The 17,851-nt window shown below is 57.8% G+C and overlaps 1 protein-coding gene across 8 annotated transcripts in view; it reads left to right on the forward strand.

Annotated features, from left to right (window-relative positions):
- Positions 1–17,851, forward strand: part of KIF17 (kinesin family member 17) — a 42,173-nt gene that overhangs the window by 2,724 nt on the left and 21,598 nt on the right. For 7 of the 8 annotated variants that reach the window (XM_087858466.1, XM_087858467.1, XM_087858463.1 and 4 more), the window contains exons 2-6: positions 3,264–3,410; positions 4,448–4,549; positions 8,941–9,130; positions 11,986–12,438; positions 15,020–15,129. In XM_087858466.1, the coding sequence (XP_087714592.1) occupies positions 3,264–3,410; positions 4,448–4,549; positions 8,941–9,130; positions 11,986–12,438; positions 15,020–15,129 (1,002 nt within the window). Of the gene's footprint in view, positions 1–3,103; positions 3,411–4,447; positions 4,550–8,940; positions 9,131–11,985; positions 12,439–15,019; positions 15,130–17,851 lie in introns of all 8 variants that reach the window. The other variant, XM_045782051.2, reaches the window with a different exon arrangement.

Raw genomic sequence — 17,851 nt, forward strand, 5'->3', positions numbered from 1 at the left:
CCTGATCTTCTCTGTCCCTGGGTGATCTCTTTGGCTTTCCTGGGTGCTGCCCACTCAGTATATTCTCGCCAGAACCCCTCACCTCTGCACCTGGCCCTCCGCCTGGTCCCTGCAGTCTTTCCCAGCCGGTGACTTTGCCATCGGCCCCTTCTCCCAGCTTCACACCGTTGGCCTTCGAGTTGCCCCTGATGAGCCGCCCCCAGCCCACCCCCAGCCAGGTACCGCGGCTTCTACCATGCCCAGACATCGATGCCGTAGAGGCCATGGGATTTGGTCCCTGGATGGGCCATTCAGCGGTTCGCTTGGGAAGGAGTAGAAGGGGGACATGAGGCAATTTAGGGCAGATACTCTTAAAAATTTTTTTAAGTGTATTTATTTATTTCAGAGAGAGAGAAAGCACGAGTGGGGGGAGAGGACGGAGGCGAGGGAGAGAAGCAGACTCACCACCGAGCACAGAGCCCCGATATGGGGCTCCATCCCAAGACCCTGAGATCAGGACCTGAGCTGAAATCAGGAGTCGGACACTTGACGGACGGTGCCACCCAGGCGCCCCAGGACCGATGCTTTTTATTCAGTTGCAGTAGTTATGTGTTTAATGTAAAGTAGGAAAAATATTTCGCACATCCAACCTGTAATGCCATTTCATGGCAATTACTGCTGAGGATGACAGCAAGTTAAAAAGAGAGTCAGTTGGCCGTGATTTCCTGAAAGTCCGCTGGCCAGTGGTAGAGCAGGGAGACGTGCAGACCCGGACGTGGGGGCGCGGAGGGGCCCACATTTCGGACCTATTCCACGGGCCAGCTCGTCCCTTGCGGGTCTGGAGGGATCACTTAATGGGTGAAACCTTTTTGAAATCTTATGTTTTGCCTCAGAAAGGCATGTAAAATTGTTTTCTACTTCGCTCCAGAACAATGCTCTCTGTAGAACTTTCTGCAGTGAAGGAAGTGTTCCGTATCTGGGCTGCCCCTGGCCATACGTGGCAGGTGAGCCCTGGAACTGAGGCTAGCGCTACTGAAGACTGAATTTTGATTTTGTTTAAAGTCGAGTTAAATCTGAGTAACTACATGTGGCTGGTGGCCGCCACACTGAACAGCACAGCTGCAGAGCGACGATTTCCAGTAACGTGAGCACATACTTAAATGTCCTAGTAACCACAGTTTAGTTTTTATTTTAATAAGATACTTGTTTTATATATCTGATTTGTGATAGGTGTAATTTTTTAAATTTTTAATTTAGGTGCGCCTGGGTGGTTCAGTCGTTAAGCGTCTACCTTTGGCTCAGGGCGTGATCCCGGTGTTCTGGGATCGAGCCCCACATCGGGCTCCTTTCCTGGGAGACTGCTTCTTCCTCTCCCACTCTCCCTGCTTGTGTTCCCTCTCTCGCTGGCTGTCTCTCTCTCTCTCTCTGTCAAACAAACAAAATCTTAAATAAAATAAAATTTTTAATTTAATTTTTTTTAAATTTTTATTTTTTAGAGAAAGCGTGAGCAGGGGTGAAGGGCCATGGGAGCTGGAGAGAGAAAACCTTAAGCAGGCTCCATGCCCAGCACGGAGCCCAGTCTCACGACTCTGAGATCATTAGCTGATCTGAAACCCAGAGTCGGACGCTCAACCGACTGAACCCCCCAGGCGCCCCTCTAGTAGCCGCATTTTAAAAAGGGAAAGGAAACAAAGTGAAATTAGCTTTATTTATTTGTTTTAAAGATTTTCTTTCTTTGGGAGAGAGAGCCAGCACAAGAGGGGACGGGTCAGAGGGAGAAGCAGACTCCCCGCTGAGCAAGGAGCCCGATGAGGGACTCGATCCCAGGACCCCAGGATCATGACCTGAGCCGAGGGCAGTCGCTCAATCAACTGAGCCACCCAGGTGCCCAGAAAATTAGCTTTAATAATAGAGTCTATTTAACCCACTATATCCAAAATATTATTTCAGGAAAACATACTAATAAACGTTGTCATTATATCGTAACAGATATTTTCCATTCCTCACGCACAGTCTTTGAAATCAGCTGTGTGCTTACACTGTGGCATGTCTCCATGCCAGAGTGTCAACAGTTAAAATGAAATGAAACAAAAAATAGTGAAGTTTAATGAAAAATATTTTATACTGAAACGTAAGTGAACTAAAATCAAATCAAATCAATTCAGGTTCTCAGTCTCGCTGGGCCCATTTCTAGCGTGGCTGGTGGCTACCCTACCCGCCAGTGAGGCGGTCTGTATTTTTGTTACGAGTACCTTCTCCGGGTTTGGGTGACATTGATGCTCTGGGCCCTGCACCGTGTTGATCCCCGGGCTGCAGGTGTCCCCTGCTCCGAGGAGCCCGGCAGGGGCTCCGGGCCAGGTGATTGGTTTGCCTTTGCCTCTGCCCCTGCCCTGCAGGGGGCTGTCTCTGTGTGCAGCCCCCCACCCTCTGATGAGGTGCAGGACCCACACAGTGGCCAGGGCTTCCTTGGACAAAGGAGAGGTGCTCGTCCAGTTCTGCCCGTAAAAATGAGGCCTAGTCCTCAGAGAAGCTGTGAATCGAGACTTCCGGTCTCCTTCAGGAGTGGTCCCTGGGGATCCCAAACCCCACGGCGGTCCGCAAGATGGGTCTTTGCAGGGTCACTGGGCACAGATGCCAGGTGGGCCCCTGGGGCCTGGGAGCAGCTCTCCTGTGCCGACACAGTCTTCCCCCTCCCCCATGCTGAGTTCTGGAATCAATGAGCTCATGAGCTCTGCGAGGGCAGGGACAGGGGTGGCGCCTTGTTCATTGCTGTGTCCCCAGCCAAGCATGGTGCCCGCGCCTGTGGAATGAATAAATGTGTCTGTGAATGAAGACCGACTTCAGGGTTGCTCCCGGTTTCCTTCCTTCCATCCCACCCCTCGTCCCTCTCCACCTGCCCTCAGCCTCTGACCGCTCTGCACTCCGTCAGCTTGGAAGGCCTTCCTCTTCCTGACACCTGCCAGAGCCCCAAGCCACCTTTTAGCTACCCTCCCCCCGTCCACCCCACCCAGGAGGCTCTGTGATCCCCCCTCGCGCTCCCTCTCCTTGCCCCGCTCCCCGGACTCCTGCACGTACACCTCCGCTTGCCTCGCTTGCCTCCTGTGAGGATCATTGTGTGTGTCAGTCTCCCCAGCAGGAGGTGAGCTCCTTGGGACAGAGCTGGGACTTACTCATCTCCGCGCTGCCTGCCGGCCGGGTGCCATCACAGCCGGAGCCCCGGGGAGGGGCCCGAGTCCCGCTGGGCCCGGCCAGCTGAGCGGCGCGGCCGTGGTCCTCCCGTGCAGGGTGTCACCGAGGGCTACAACGGCACCATCTTCGCCTACGGCCAGACGGGCAGCGGGAAGTCCTTCACCATGCAAGGCCTGCCGGACCCACCTTCCCAGAGAGGCATCATCCCCAGGGCCTTTGAGCACGTGTTCGAGAGTGTCCAGGTAGGGGCCTCGCGGTGGGAAGGGGCAGGGCTGGCACTCAGGGCCTGGGGGCTCCCCAGACGTTCTGGGGACTGGTCCTGGAGCACGGGTGCCCCACCGCATGGACCGTAAGCGCATCGGAGCCTGCCGTGACCCAGACCCGGCCGAGCAGAGGCAGGCTCCGATTTCTGGAAAGGGGAGGGGAGAAGAACTTCACTCTGAGAAAATTCTGCCTCCCAGTTCCATGTTTTTCTCCTGCCGTTTTTGGATTTTAACATTTCACTTGCTGTCCCACGCGGACGCGATGATCCCGAACACCAGCCCGAGAAGGGGCTGTGCCAGTCAGAGCGTCCCTTTTTTGTTAAGCGGTTGCTACAGACCAAGCCAGGTGCAGAGCCCTTTGCATCAGTATCTCACCGAACCCCCAACCTGGCCCAGGAGGTCACCATTGTCCCCCTTTTTGAGACAGGGAAGCCCAGACTTATCGCCCTTCTGGCTGGGCAAGATCAGTTATCCCAGTGTCCAGGCTGCAGGTGCGAATTGCTCTGGTGGTCACTCCTGGCCATGAGCAGAGATTCTTGCCTCGAGGAAATGGCAGGGAGGGAACTGTGACCCCGGTCAGCGCAGAGCCGGCTGTACCTGCTCCCAGGACTCATTTTGGGGCCCCACCTCCGCTGAGGAACATTCGCGACAAGGAGAGATCAGACCATAGCCAGTACTTGGTCCTTACCTGTGGCCTCAGTTACTCTACCTGGATAATGGGGAGGCCTCTCCCCTTTCCTTTCCCATGAAGCTGTGGAGAGAGCATGAGACAGTAGCACTATGAGAATTGTGTAAGTCAGAGAAGCCCGGGGGCCCACGAGCTGGAGAGGAGGGGCGGGCAGCTAGGCAGGCAGGCAGGGCCGGGAGGGGTTGGGGACTCCCCTCCTCATGACGTGGTTGCCTCTCCTGTTGCGATGTCCTTTCGTGATGTCCTAGTTGAGGAGGGCGTAGGTGGCAGGGTCAGTGCTGGCAGCAGGCGCTCAGGGGTCTTTGCTGTCCCTGTCCACACCCTGCAGTGTGCAGAGAACACCAAGTTCCTGGTCCGGGCCTCCTACCTGGAGATCTACAATGAAGACATCCGTGACCTGCTGGGGGCTGACACCAAGCAGAAGCTGGAGGTGGGTGCGGACGTGGCCTGGACAGGGACGGGCAGGTGGAGGGGGGGCTTCCTCAGAAGCACAGGGAAGATATCCTGGGGGCCCAGGCCCCTGTTCAGATGAAAGTGGGGACTTCTGAACTTGAATTCTGGAGCATTCTCAGAGTCCCTGCTGCAGGAGAGGGGCTCACAGGCTTACCCCCAACCACACAGTGGGGGGCTGGACCTTACCTGGGGTCATGCCACCATAGCTGGTGAAGGAGATGGAGTTTTGTGATAGATTTCATTTGAAAAATGGGTTCTACTTCTAAAAAAAATTACTTTGAAAATCTCTAAGGGCCGCAAAAGCTAGAAAGAAGGTAATGATTATCAGTTATTGAACACTGTTTGCGGACCGCTTGAGACATATCGCCTTATTATGAGTCACAGTGATCCTGTTGGGATCCTGCCATCCCCAGTGCCCCAGTGTGGGATGGGACGCTCAGACGGGTTAATTCACTTGTCTAGATGTGTGGCCAAAACTGGGCTTGAACCCAGGTCTGTCTGACTTCAAGGGCCTGAATCTCAAACATCCCATTTCACACCTGTTCGTGGCTTCAGATTCCCGGACTTTGTTTCCCTTTGCAAGCGGTCTGGGGTGGGGGCACCCAAGGACCGGTGACGTGACCCTTATAAAGTGAGGACTGAAGAGGGCAGTGAGGACGAGCTGCTCACAGAGCCCGGCGCACAGAAGGCGTTCAAGTGCAGTGGCATTAGCTGCTGTGAGGGGTCCCACAGGGCAGGCAGAACTTGGCTGACCCTTTGGGGAGCCCAGTGAGGTCAAGTGACCTGCCAGGACCAGACAGGCAGTTGGTGGCAAGGCTGGACCCAGGTCTGGGCCTGAGTGTGAAGCCTGGATTATGTGTCCTCTCTGGGACTCTTTAAATGCTGGGTGGGCAGGGTCAAGTCCAAGAGGTGGGAGGCCAGCGGGGGTGTGTGTGTGTGGGGGGGAGGCTGAGCTAGTCCTGTGGCCAGAATGAGGGTGGCTGCCCCTGACTCCCATGCTCCCCAGGGCACATGCCTTGACAGCCACAGGAAGGGGGGGCAGAACCAGGTGAAGGGGCTGCTGCCGATGCCTCCCGGTCCTCCTGACCCCCGGGTACTTCTAGATTGGACAGAATGTCTGAATCCCCTGGTCCCCCCCACTCCCTACCATGTGGAGGGGGCAGGGCTATTTCCCTACTCAGCTTGAGCCTCCAACTTGTCCCCTGACCGCCCCCCACTGGCCCTGGGTTCGCTGGGGTGGGGGGAGTCTGTGAGTTCCTCTCTGACGTACGACCGCTCTGCGATCCGAGTGAACAAATCAGACACCGGGCAGCAGCTGTCTTGAAAAATGTGTGTGTTCTGGCCATACTGGGGAAAAATCCCTAAGAATTTGGGCTGCAAAGACCCTTAAAGAGCTGCTTGTCTGCCCTTTCCTAGTACAGATGAGGAAACTTGAGTCCCAGGGAGGGGAAGGGATGGGGCCAAGGCCACACAGCTGATTACTAGGAGCGGTGTTTGTACCAGAACTTGCGGGATCTGAGTGGTCAGGTGCTTTCCTGCCAGAATTCTTGGGGATCAGCAATATAGGGAACCCCCAGGGCACTAAGAGGCCAGTAGTGGTTTCCGGCCAAGGGAGGCACATCCATCAGTTGATTCATTCATGCAGCAAAGACCGGGAAGACCTCCGGGTGCCGGGTGCCAGGCCACGTGCCACAGCGGGTCCACACAGGTGTGACCTCTCTTCCTTCCAGGCCCCATCCTGAAGGGCCCGGCCCCTCCTCCTCAGCTCTTGACAAACACAGCAGCGCTTTGCCCTTTCTGTGCAGGAACCTCCAGCCGCCCACCTGGAGTCTTTCTACTGTCTTCTCCATCCTGGAGCTGGAGCTGCTGAGTCATAGCTCAGCCTCCAGACAGGAAAATGGGGGGGTGGGGAAGAGGAAGGCAAAGGACATTGCTCCCACGTGTCAGTCCCGAAAGGCCAGCCTGGGGGATCTGGGCCCCCTGCCAGCCTGCACAGGTCTGCACCCAGACCCGAGTATGGCATGGAGGACCCAGGCCGTGAGGGCTGGCCACTGGGCCCCTGCCCCATCTGGGCCCGAGGCCTCAGGCTTGGTGAGTCAGGCTGCCCGGGGGCCGGGGGCTGGGGCTGCCAGGGACAGATGCGCTCCGGGACACTCCCTGCCTGTGCCCTGGGGGGTGTGAGCCGCTGTGTCCTAGGAAGGTACAGAAGGGTGCAGCCTCAGGAGGAAACTGAGGCTCCAGGCTCCTGGGTAAGACAAGCCGCCGGGCACACGGTCAGGAAAGGGGGAGGCTGGATTTGAATCCAGGTGGCCGGGGCCCCACAGCTTGGGCTCTGAATCCGTGCTTAACACAGGGCTTGGTGCTTTCAGTAATTAGAGGTGTGTAGATCAGCTGGAGGGAGGCATTTGGAGAGGTGGAGTTTCCCTCCCTCCCCCAACCTCCACCACCCACCACCCTGAGGGAAGCAGCCCACACTGGGTGATGGAGGTGAGACCCTCGGGGCCTCTCAGTGTATTGGGGGGAAGTGTCAGGAGTCCCTCCTCCCCAGGGTTGCCTGCCCCTTGCTGGCCACATCCCAGCCGTTGCCCTGGTGCCTGGGCTCTGAGCCGGGTCGCAGGGAGTAGTTGGTTGGGCACTCAGAGCCTCCCTGGGAGAGCAGGGCTGAGACCGAGGGGGGCCGGGATTGGGGGGGGATCCAGAGGTTGGGGAGCAAGCCTTCCAGAGCCTAAAAATAGGGCAGTGGCATCCCTACGCAAGGGCTTGCCTCCCCGCTCCCATTCCCTGCTCCTGGGCTGAGCCGCGCCCCTGATGCCCTGTGCCGGTGGCGCCCCTCCGCGTACCCGCCAGACTGGCTTTTAGCTCCATCCTCTTCTCCATCCTCGTCACGGGCTTGCAGAAATAGGATTCATCTGACCGAAGAGGGAACCGGGCCGAGAAAGGCAAAGTGACTTCTCCAACCAGCAAGTGGCAGAGCCAGGCCTCTAACCTGGGGCTGCCCGACTAGGGACCTGCGGCTCCCGAGGCCGAGGCGGGAGCACCGGCTCACTCCCCAGGGCGCAGGGCCCACCGTGTGCTGGTGGCTTCCAGGTCCTGGGAGTGCTGCGGAGGTGAAAGTGGGCGGCAGCCCAGGCCGGGGCCCAGGTGCTGGGAGCCAGGCGCTGCCCTGCCGGAGCATTTCAGGCCGCTTCAACCACCCTCTGTTTGCAGGGTCTCCTGCTTCTGTCCTTGGTGCTCTATCCCTACCCCCACGTCCTAGGTCAAGGTCAGCCCTTTGTCATTTCCAACCTCGGTCACTGCCTCTCTCCATACTCCACCTCTGAAGTCTTCTATCTCCTGGGACCCCGTTGCTGCCCTGGTACTAATAGCTCTGTGACCTTGAGCAAATCCCTTCGCAGTCTGTGCCTCAGTTGCTTTTCCGTTCTGGGAAGCCCAGAACGTCTGGATCTGGGTGTTTCTCCACACTTGAGCAGATAGGGCGAGCCTGTGTGCCCCCCTCCCCCCGCCTCGATGCAGCAGAGGCCTGGACCCACCTGGCACCCCGAAGCCCCCTGGAGCAAAGCACTGAGCCTTCTGTGGCTCAGACCAGCAGGGACATGACTTGTCCTGGTTCTGCTCTTGCCAGAGTGCTTGTATTTCCTCACACTCGAAAAATACTGTGCTTCACAGCTCTGTGTCAGCCACAAAACAACTTGGCTGCCTGGAGAGGAAGCGGGGAGCAGTCAGATAAATTAATTACTCACAGCCGTCATGCTGAGGACTGGAGGCCTGTTTGAGCTGCGGGCCAGTGGGAGTTCTGGGCAGCAAATGGCCCTTTGCCGGCCGTGATCCAAGGGCCTGGGAACGTCCCTGTTTCCCTGGACCCACAGCAGAGAGGGGATCAGGAGCCGTGTCGACAGGGCAAAAGAGCAGCTTTCCGAGCCCTCGGGTAACTATGGGGTCAGCCCCTGGAAGCTGAAGGTCCCAGTCTAGAAAGCACCTTCATAATAATAGCACCGCCAACAGTGCAGACAGTGGCTGCCACGTCCGGAGCACTGGCCATGTGCCAGGCCCTGTGCCAAGCCTTGGACGGGCCTTATTTGACTGACTCCCCACCACATCCCTAAGAGACGGGTATCTCATACCCATTTTACAGATGTGGAAACTGAGGCCCGGAGAGGCTGAGTTATTGGCTCAAGGTCCCACAACAAGGAAGAGGTGGGGTGGGTTTGAGGCTGGTTCCGCCTGGAACAAAGCCCCTGCCTGTTGCAGGGACCTTGAGGTGTCAGCCCGCACTGCAGGAGGACGGAGGTGGCCTGAATTGGGCCCTTCCCCCGGTTCCTTGGGGATCCCTGGTCCCACCCGGCTCTGACCTGTCCCTCCTGCCCACAGCTGAAGGAGCACCCGGAGAAGGGGGTGTACGTGAAGGGGCTCTCCATGCACACGGTGCACAGCGTAGCCCAGTGTGAGCGTGTCATGGAGACGGGCTGGAAGAACCGCTCAGTGGGCTACACGCTGATGAACAAGGACTCCTCGCGCTCCCACTCCATCTTCACCGTCAGCATCGAGATCTATGCCGTGGGTACGTGCAGCTTGGGGAGGGGGCGGGGTAGCCAGAGCCGGGCTCCCACTCCTGGCAGCCGAGACTCTTCACCTCCTGGGGCCTCGGGGGCCCCATCAGAAAGGGGGAGAAGCTGCTCGAACTGCCTGGGGGACACCCGTGAGGGCCCTCCTGTGCTAGGGCCCGTGTTTCCAGGATAAGCGGCATCATCAACAACACCACCGCTAGCGGCTCATCCCGAGCACCGAGTACGCGCCACGCGGCTTCTGTGCGAGAGCCCACTCTCCTTACCACAGCCCCAGGAGGTGGCTATCAGCGTCATCCCCATTTTACAGATGAGGAAACCGAGGTCCCGCAACTAGAAAGCGTCAGAGCTGGCCCTCGATCGCAGGGCTGTGTCCCCAGGGTGTACCGCCTGCACCGTTGGGAGTCTTCTCTTTCTCTGCAGTGCTCCCCACCCTTCAGTCACCTCCCGCTTCCCCCTTTCTGGAAGAGTCCCTGAGGAAGGGAAGAAACTCATACTTATTTCTGGCCGCCAGTAGCGCTGTGCTAAGCACTTCACAGTGTTCCTTCCTTCTTCCGTTGCTTCCTTCTCTTTGGCCCACGGAAGTCCTAGAGGCAGGCGTTCTAATTGCCATTTTTCAGATGGGAAAACTGAGGCTCTGAGAGGTACAGTGGCTTGCTTGTGCAGGGTCTCACTGATAAGCAGGGGAGCTGGGATTTGAACCCCCGTCTCTCTGATATCTGGGCTTTTCCCAGTAACATGGCAGCTACCTCCAAGTCCATCATGAATAGAACTCTCGAGAGCACTGTAGTAGGAAGCAGCCTCGGCCCAATCAGAAACATAACTCTGGAGAGATCCCCGACCCAAGGTCAGTGGCGGGGTACCTCCTATGACATTGCCCGGCATGTGTGGTAACCCGGCCCCAGGCCAACCGTCTGGGGCTTGCTGGGTCTGAGTCTCCCCACAGTGCTGACACGGGTTGGGCAGGGTCAGTGAGGCCACAGCATCGTGCCGTGAGGCTGCGGGTGGGGGGCAGGGATAGGACAGGGGAGGACAGATCTGGATGGAGGAAGACAGAGTGCCTTTGGGGGTGCCTCTTGGTCTTTGCAGAAGGGTGTGAAGGATGGGGCAGGCTGCCTGGAAGCAGGCTTTTAAACAGACTTATTTTTTTATTTTCCTTTTTTTTTAGAGAGCGAGTGCGTGAGTAGGGGGAGGGGCAGAGGGAGAGGGAGACTCTCAAGCAGACTCCACACTAGGCCTGGAACCTGACGGAGGGCTCCATCTCATGACCCCAAGATCATGACCTGAGCCAAAATCAGGAGTCGGACACTTAACCACCTGAGCCACCCAGGTGCCCTATAAGCAAATTTGAAAGGTGTTTATCATTTTCCTTATAAGATAAGTTCAGTAAAGCTATTTAGGAATTAGAGAAAGGTAGGTAAAATTACCCCTAAACACAACTAGTAGCATTTGAGTGTATTGGGTTTTTTGGGTCCTTTTTATCCTACGAAGTTTATAAGCACAATCGAACTCTACATTGTATTAAGTTTCTCCCCTGCGCTCCATTCCCCACGCCACCCCTGAGCATCTCTCCGGCCCTGTCTTTGTGACCATGGGTGCCAGCCGGAGGACGGCGCATCTCTAACGCGCTTTTCTAACCAATCCTTAGGGGGCCGTGAGGTTGTCTCCTGTTTTGGCCTGTTGCAAATAACGCCAGGATGGACATCTTGGTGCATCAGCCCTTTTCTGCTTTTAGAGTCATTTCCTTGGATGCCATTTCCAGGAGTGGACCTCCTGGAGCGAAGGGTACAAACCTGTTAAAGGCTCCTGGTACATTCTGCCGAGAGCGCAGTTTCCATCCCTCTGTCCTTCTGCCGCTTAACAAAACAAAACACCTCAAACCTCGAGCCCCTCACGTGTCCAAGCCTCTCCTGGGTGCCAGCCGGACTTGCTGTTTCCTTACTCCAGGCTGCTGTGCGTGGTTTCAACCAGCAGGAGACCAGGATGAAGCCCCCTGCCCCTCCGCCTGCCTCCCTACCCCCATCTCATTGGGAACGGAGTCAATCGGTTTTTCCCAAGTTTCATAGCTACTAAGACACAGAATCAAGACTGGACCCCCAAGTTCGGTGTCTTCCAGACCTGAGCCCCTCTTACCAGCCAGTGCCCGACTCTTGTCACCCTCAACGCTGGGGTCTGCCTTGTCCGCACAGCCTTGGTCACCACAGAACTGGGCTTGCTCTCAAGGGGGATGGACCCCTGCTGTGTGCTGGGCCCTGGGTCAACTCTGTAAAAATGTGCTCTCGGTTTACTTTACTCCTCCCAACAACCAGCCTGAGTGGAGAGCTGCTGTTAGTCTCATTTTGTGGCTGTGAGAATTGAGGACCAGAGAGGTGCATGGCTCTGCTAAGGTCACACAGCAAGGAGGAGGCAGCGCTGGGCAGGGAACCAGATCCAAGAGCCTCCAAAGCCAATGTCTTTTGCAGGGAAGGATACAAGGCCCTGGGTGACCTAGTCACACACCCCCACCCTTGGCCTCACAGGAACTCTGGGGGAGCTATTGTGATCACTGAAAGAAATCCCATTGCGCTCAGAGAATAGTCTGGACCTTCCAGCCCCTGCTCCCCGAATCAAGCAGCCCTGTGTTCTGACCTTGGGTCCACACTTAGCAGCGGTGTGACCTTGGGCCAGTTAGATGCCTTTCTGAGCCTTGGTCTCCTCTTCTGTAAGATGGGTTCAGTGATAGCGCCTCTCTCAGGGGCTCTGGTGGCTAATGTGAGACCCCCGGTGGATGGGAGCGCTCGGTGCCTGGTGGATAAGTGCCCCACGCGGGGCTCACCGAAAGCCCCTCACCCTCCACCCGGTCCATCCGCAGACGAGTGGGGCAAGGACCACCTCCGGGCCGGCAAGCTGAACCTGGTGGACCTGGCGGGCAGCGAGCGGCAGTCCAAGACGGGTGCCACAGGGGAGCGGCTCAAGGAGGCCACCAAGATCAACCTGTCACTGTCGGCCCTGGGCAACGTCATCTCGGCCCTGGTGGATGGGCGCTGTAAACACATCCCCTACCGGGACTCGAAGCTGACGCGGCTGCTGCAGGACTCTCTGGGTGGCAACACGAAGACGCTGATGGTGGCCTGCCTGTCACCTGCAGACAACAACTACGATGAGACGCTCAGCACACTGCGCTATGCCAACCGGGCCAAGAACATCAAGAACAAGCCGCACATCAACGAGGACCCCAAGGATGCCCTCCTGCGCGAGTACCAGGAGGAGATCAAGAAGTTGAAGGCCATCCTGGCCCAGCAGATGGGCCCCGGCAACCTTTCAGGTGGGTCCCAGGGGGAGGAGGTGGCAGGAAGGGCCGGGCACTGGGGACAAAGCCTCCTCCCTTGTTTTCTGCCTCCGGCTGCCCGTCCGAGAGATGCAGAAGCAGCCCCATCTCCTCACCGCTTCCTGTGAGCATGGCTTTTGAACAGCCAGAGGGAGCCCGCTTGGTGATGGCCAGATGGTAACCGCTCCCGGTGGACTCAGGAAGAGGGCTGTTTGGGCTGTTCCTCAGACACGGCGCTGTGGCCGGCTCTCGACTCCACCCCCCACCCCCCGGCTGCCTGCTGTCTCTGTGCCACATCGTGATGCTGTGCGAGCGCCGAGGTGACTCACTCCCCCGCGTCCCACCCCCACTCAGGCACCTTGTGATCGCAGCTCTCACACCTGGGTGTTCGGCTGTCATCTGGCATGTAGAAATCTACAGGCTTCGCGGGGTCCTTGCAAACTCCAAGGCTTTCTTTACCTGAGAATCCCTTGCGGAAGGGAGCACAAAAGAGCCTGAGTCTGTCTATTCACTCATCCACCTCCCTACCCACCTTCCTTTCTATCTATTTTACAGACCCATTCATCTACCCACCCATCCATCCACCCACACATCTATCCATCTACCTGCCTGCCCAACCACCCATCCACCCACGCATCCACTCACCCATCCAGCCACCCACCTACCGACCCACCCACCTACCCACCCATTTATCCACCCATCCACTCACCCACCCACCCATCCACTCATCTGCCCATTTCTCCATCCACTCATCCCCCCACCCGTCTACCGATCCATCCACCCATCCACGCACCATCCGCCCAGCCAGCCAGCCATCCACTCACCCCACTTCCCCACCTCTGCCCCTACTCCCCACCGGGACCTCTCCTCTCTCCTCACCCACTCCAGGGGTGGCATCACCTCGTGGCTTTAAACACCGTTTCTGTGTTCCTGGCTCCCATGTGGCCCCAACCTGGCCGTGTGATTTGTGTCCAGATCTTAATTCATAAAGGGGACTGAGTGGGCCCTCTGAGAGGTCCGTGTCACACTAGAAACAAGAGGATGGCACACCTCACGGGGCCACGGGGGGAAGCACCAGTGTTGGTCAGGAGGCAGGGAGGAGCGACGGGGAGCCGGAGCCGGATTTGGAGCCATTACTGGGGTTTCTATGGGAAAGTGCGGGCAGGAGCAACAGCCTAGGACTGGCTGGTCTGAAGGGTTCCTGTGGGTGGGGGCACAGGGCAGTCCCTGCTTGTCGGGTCCTGGCCCCCGGGGGTTTAGGGCAGGGGAGATCCCGGCTGGGAGCGTGAGTTAGACAGACGGGTGGGAGGGGCGTGGACTCGGCGTTGATTGGTTGGTAGGCGAAAGGTGGGCCAATAGCTTGTCCACTTTCTCTAGGAATTAGCTGGCCCTGCCGGGGGCTATCTCCTCCTGGCCAGCAAGTCCCCCATGATACCAAACATCACAAAATAATAGACAGTTTTAAAAACGATTGTTACACAGTGTCCTCTGAATTCCAGACTTGAATATCCAGTTCAGTGATCCCTTCGAACTTAGCATGTCTGACCCTAAGCTCTTGATCTCCCCCAGCCTGCTGGTCCCCAGGCAGGTGATGGCAACCCTTTCCTTCCCAGTGTTCAAGCCCGAAACCCTGGGGTGGCCCTTGGTTTCTTGTTTTTGCTCAAACCCATATCCAATCCAGCAGTAGATCTTGTCTCTGCCTTTAAGACTTTTCCAGAATCTGTCCTCTGCTGTCCTAAGTCACTAGCATGTCCTACAGTAGCAGAGCACCCCCACCCTCCAACAGGTATCCAGGTGTCTGCCCTTATCCCCCTCAGTACATTCTCCACACAGCAGCCACGGAGGTCCTGTTCAAATTCAAGTCCTTTTACTGCCCTGCACACACCCTCCACAGCCTCTTTAACTGAGTCAAAGCCAAAGTGGTCAGCATGGCTTCCAGCATCCCCTTAACCACCACCCCACTCCCTCTCTGAGCTCCTCTTCACCCATTCTCTCCCTCCCTCATTCTGCTCCAGCCACATTGGCTTCCTGGCTATTCCTGGAACAGTCTGGTCCCACGCCTGCCACGGGACCTTTGCACTCACTGCTCTCTTCTGTCTATAAAGGTCTTCCCCAAGATCTCTGCCTGTTTCTCCCACTTCCTTCAGGTTGTTGCCTTTGCCTTACCTTACCTAAGAGGTCCTCCCTGAACACACTGTTTAAATTGTACCCCCATCCCTTGGTTCTTATCCTGAGCACCTTTCCTGCTTTCTTTCTCTTGCTAGAACATGTCTGCTTGTAACATGTTAGCATTTTGCTTATTTGTTGTGTGTTCCTTCTTCCTCTGATTGAAAACTCAACGTGGGTGTGGAGTTTTGTCTGTTTTGTTCAGTGCTGGTTCCCCGGTGCCTAGAACGTGCAGGTGCTCAAGAAATATTTGTTGAATGACTGTGTATTTTACGTTGAGACGTGCTTGAAATAAATCCAACACTGTGAAGTGTGTTTTGCCTAAGCACGTGGTTCTCTCTTTACGATTTCTGCTTGGTTCCTGCAAACTCCGTGCACCTTGGTCATGGCCCTCCTTCTGTCTTTCCCCCAGCCCTGCTGTCCAGTCAGGTCCCCCAAAACCCAGTCCAGACTGAGGAGAAGCTGATGCCCCCACCTGTGATCCAGTCTGACACAGAGGCCGAGAAGCAGCTGATCCGGGAGGTAAGACCCTGGGGAGGTGGGAGAAAGGCAGGCAGGTGGGGCCCCACAGGAGAGAATCTGCTGAATGATATCATTTTACCCCCACCATCACCGTGGGGTTGGTACCACAGTCTCCTCTTTGGAGCTCAGAGAGCCTAGGCTCAGGGAGGGGCTGTGACTTGCCCAAGGTCACGCAGCTAAGGAGCGTCTGAGCTGGGATTTGAACTCAGGTCCTGACTCCAGAATGCAGCCCATCTCCTGTCAGGGCCTGCATGGGGAGCACAGGGAGGGGGGTGGGGCATCTGCAGGGGTGCCGTCTCTCTTCCGTACTCTAGGAGGGGGTGGCTGTGGTTTGATGGAAATGGAGGCCTTCCTGGTGGTGGGAATGGCCTGTGCTGAGCAGGGGGGCAGAGCCGAAGGAGTTGGCTCCCAATGCAGGTGCCAACAGGCCAGAGGCTGAGAGCCAGGAGGCCTGGGTGGGCAGTGGGGAGCCCCCAGGCACCCATTTGACCTGTGGATAAGTGGGGTGTTGGCTTCCCAGGAAGAGCTGTCATGTGGGGGCACCTCTTCCTCCCCCAGGTACGCCTTCCAGTGTCTCTGGGAACCAGCAGGGCAGCTAATAATACCCTGATTACAGACACCGAGCTGATCCCTAGTGGGGGCTTATGCAGCCAGACTCAGCAAGCCCCTGACTCCCGGCTTAGACTCCGTCCCAACTCCAGGCCCTGCTGGTTTCCGGAGATTTCTGCTATTTGAGGGCCCCAGTCAGACACCTGAGCATGGGGTGGGACACTGGCTTTTTCCGGAGAAGGAATGCCAGGCAGGGACAGCTCTGCAGGTACTAGGGCATGGATGTGTCGGCAGCTGGGCCTCTGCCCCTCAACTGTAAACTCCATTATAAGCCCTGGGGCCCCTGGGAGCCCTGGAGAGGCTGTGGGGGCCTGGGGCCCAGCCTCTGGGGGGCAGACTGGGTAAGGCCTGGGAGTCTGAGTCCTGCGGGCTGGATGGCTGGGAGAAATCGGCCAGAGTCCCCAAAGGCTGCCCATGATAGGCAGAGGCTCTCACGGTGGCCCCCGGATGGACTTTGTCCTGGCCCCACGAAGGTTCTGGGAGCTCAGCTGCTCCTTGCCATTCCTCTGCTGGCCTGGAGGCTCCTGGGGCGGGGCCAATGTCAGGTTCCTCTCTGGAGCCCTGGACCCGGCTCCTGGGGAGGCATGGGGAGGGGCGTCTGTTGGGGATGGCTGAGCCCAAGCCCGCAGAAAGAGAGGAGTCACGTTTTGGGGGTTCTGAGTGGGTTTTGGAATCATGTAGCAACAGGTGACATCAGTCACAACACAGTAGGGCTGGGAGTGTTGGCCAGGGGCTGGGATGGAAGCTTCCCCGCATCCCCCCTCCCCCCACCAGGAAGCCTGGTTGGGTGGGGCAGGCACCCTGGCCGAGGGACAGGGTGCCACCATCCCCTCCGGGTCCCCAGAGAAGAGACTCTGCTCCAGGCTGGCGGCTCCAAGGAGCCAGTGATTGGCAGGCCCTTCTGCCCCAGGGATGGCGGTTGCTGGCCTCATCTTCACGGGAGAGCCCCGTGGCCGCTGCCTCCAAGCGCCACCACCTGTGGCCACCGAGCGTCCTCTCAGCTGTTTCTTCTGTGAGCCACACTCGGCAGAAGAGTCGAAGGTGCCTGTCTTCCCTCTCGCATTCCTTCGCATCTCACTTATGACTGACTCATGTTTATTGAGCACCTACTATGTGCCTGGAGCTGTGCTTTCCTTTCCCATCCAGAACCAGTCAGGACACTCGGGATGGGGGGCGGGGGCCTCTGTGTGGGGCGACCAGGGCACCAGGCCAGGGATGGGCTCCACCACAAGCGGGAAATGTGACTCTGTGGGCTTCAGTCTCCCGGCTGCACCAGACAAGGCGGGGAGCGGATTTGGACCAGAAGATTCCTAGGGTCTATCCCGCTTTTCCGTTCTGCAAGTCCAGTTCTTGGTGGGCTCCGTGCCCTGGGGCAGGCTGTTTAAGCTCTCGGATCCTATTTGCTCATCTCCAGGAGGCTTTCCTGCGGCCGTGGGAGTGGGAGCTGCGGGTGTCTTCTCACCACTGGGCTGCGGCCCTGGCACCAAGCAGGACAGGGCGGGGCTGGGTTTGCAAGCGTTTCCTGAGCCCCTGCTGGCGCTGGGCCCTGTAGCTGGGGGTGCGCAGGGGGCCGTGGGACAGTCGTTCTGTTGCGAGTGTTGGAGCACATTCTGGAACTGCGGGGGTGATCTAGTGCCGGGAGAGAGTCCGCGCTACGGGAGGGAGACGGGGATGGGGAGCAAAGTCAGTGAGCGGGTGGGTTGGCCCCACGGTTTGTCCGCTGTCGCAGGAGGACGGGGAGCTTTCAGGCAGACCTGCAGGTGGACGGGAAGGTGTGTGCTGGGATAGTGTTCTCTGAGAAGGGAGAGGTGGGGGGTTGCAGAGGGAGGGAGAGCAGGAGGACCCAGGAGGGCGCTGGGCCGCTGAAGAGGCCCACTGTGGTTCGGGGTCACACATGTGCAGCTGGGACTGGAAGTTGGTACTGCCGTATGTGTGCACGTGTGCATGTGTGTGCGTATGCATGTGTGTGTGCACGCGTGCACCTGCGTCTCCAGCCAGGTCTCGCCGCTGTGCAGGTGTGACGAGGCTGAGGCCTGGGTGTCACTGGGGCCAGGGCCGCACTGGGAGGGAAGTGTGGAGGGGGCTCTGTGGGAGTCAGTGGTGCTGGCTGAAG

The sequence above is a fragment of the Ursus americanus genome, chromosome 33 (assembly GCF_024610735.1).
Source record: "Ursus americanus isolate L20-20 chromosome 33, mUrsAme1.1.p, whole genome shotgun sequence".
NCBI classification, from domain to species: domain Eukaryota; kingdom Metazoa; phylum Chordata; class Mammalia; order Carnivora; family Ursidae; genus Ursus; species Ursus americanus.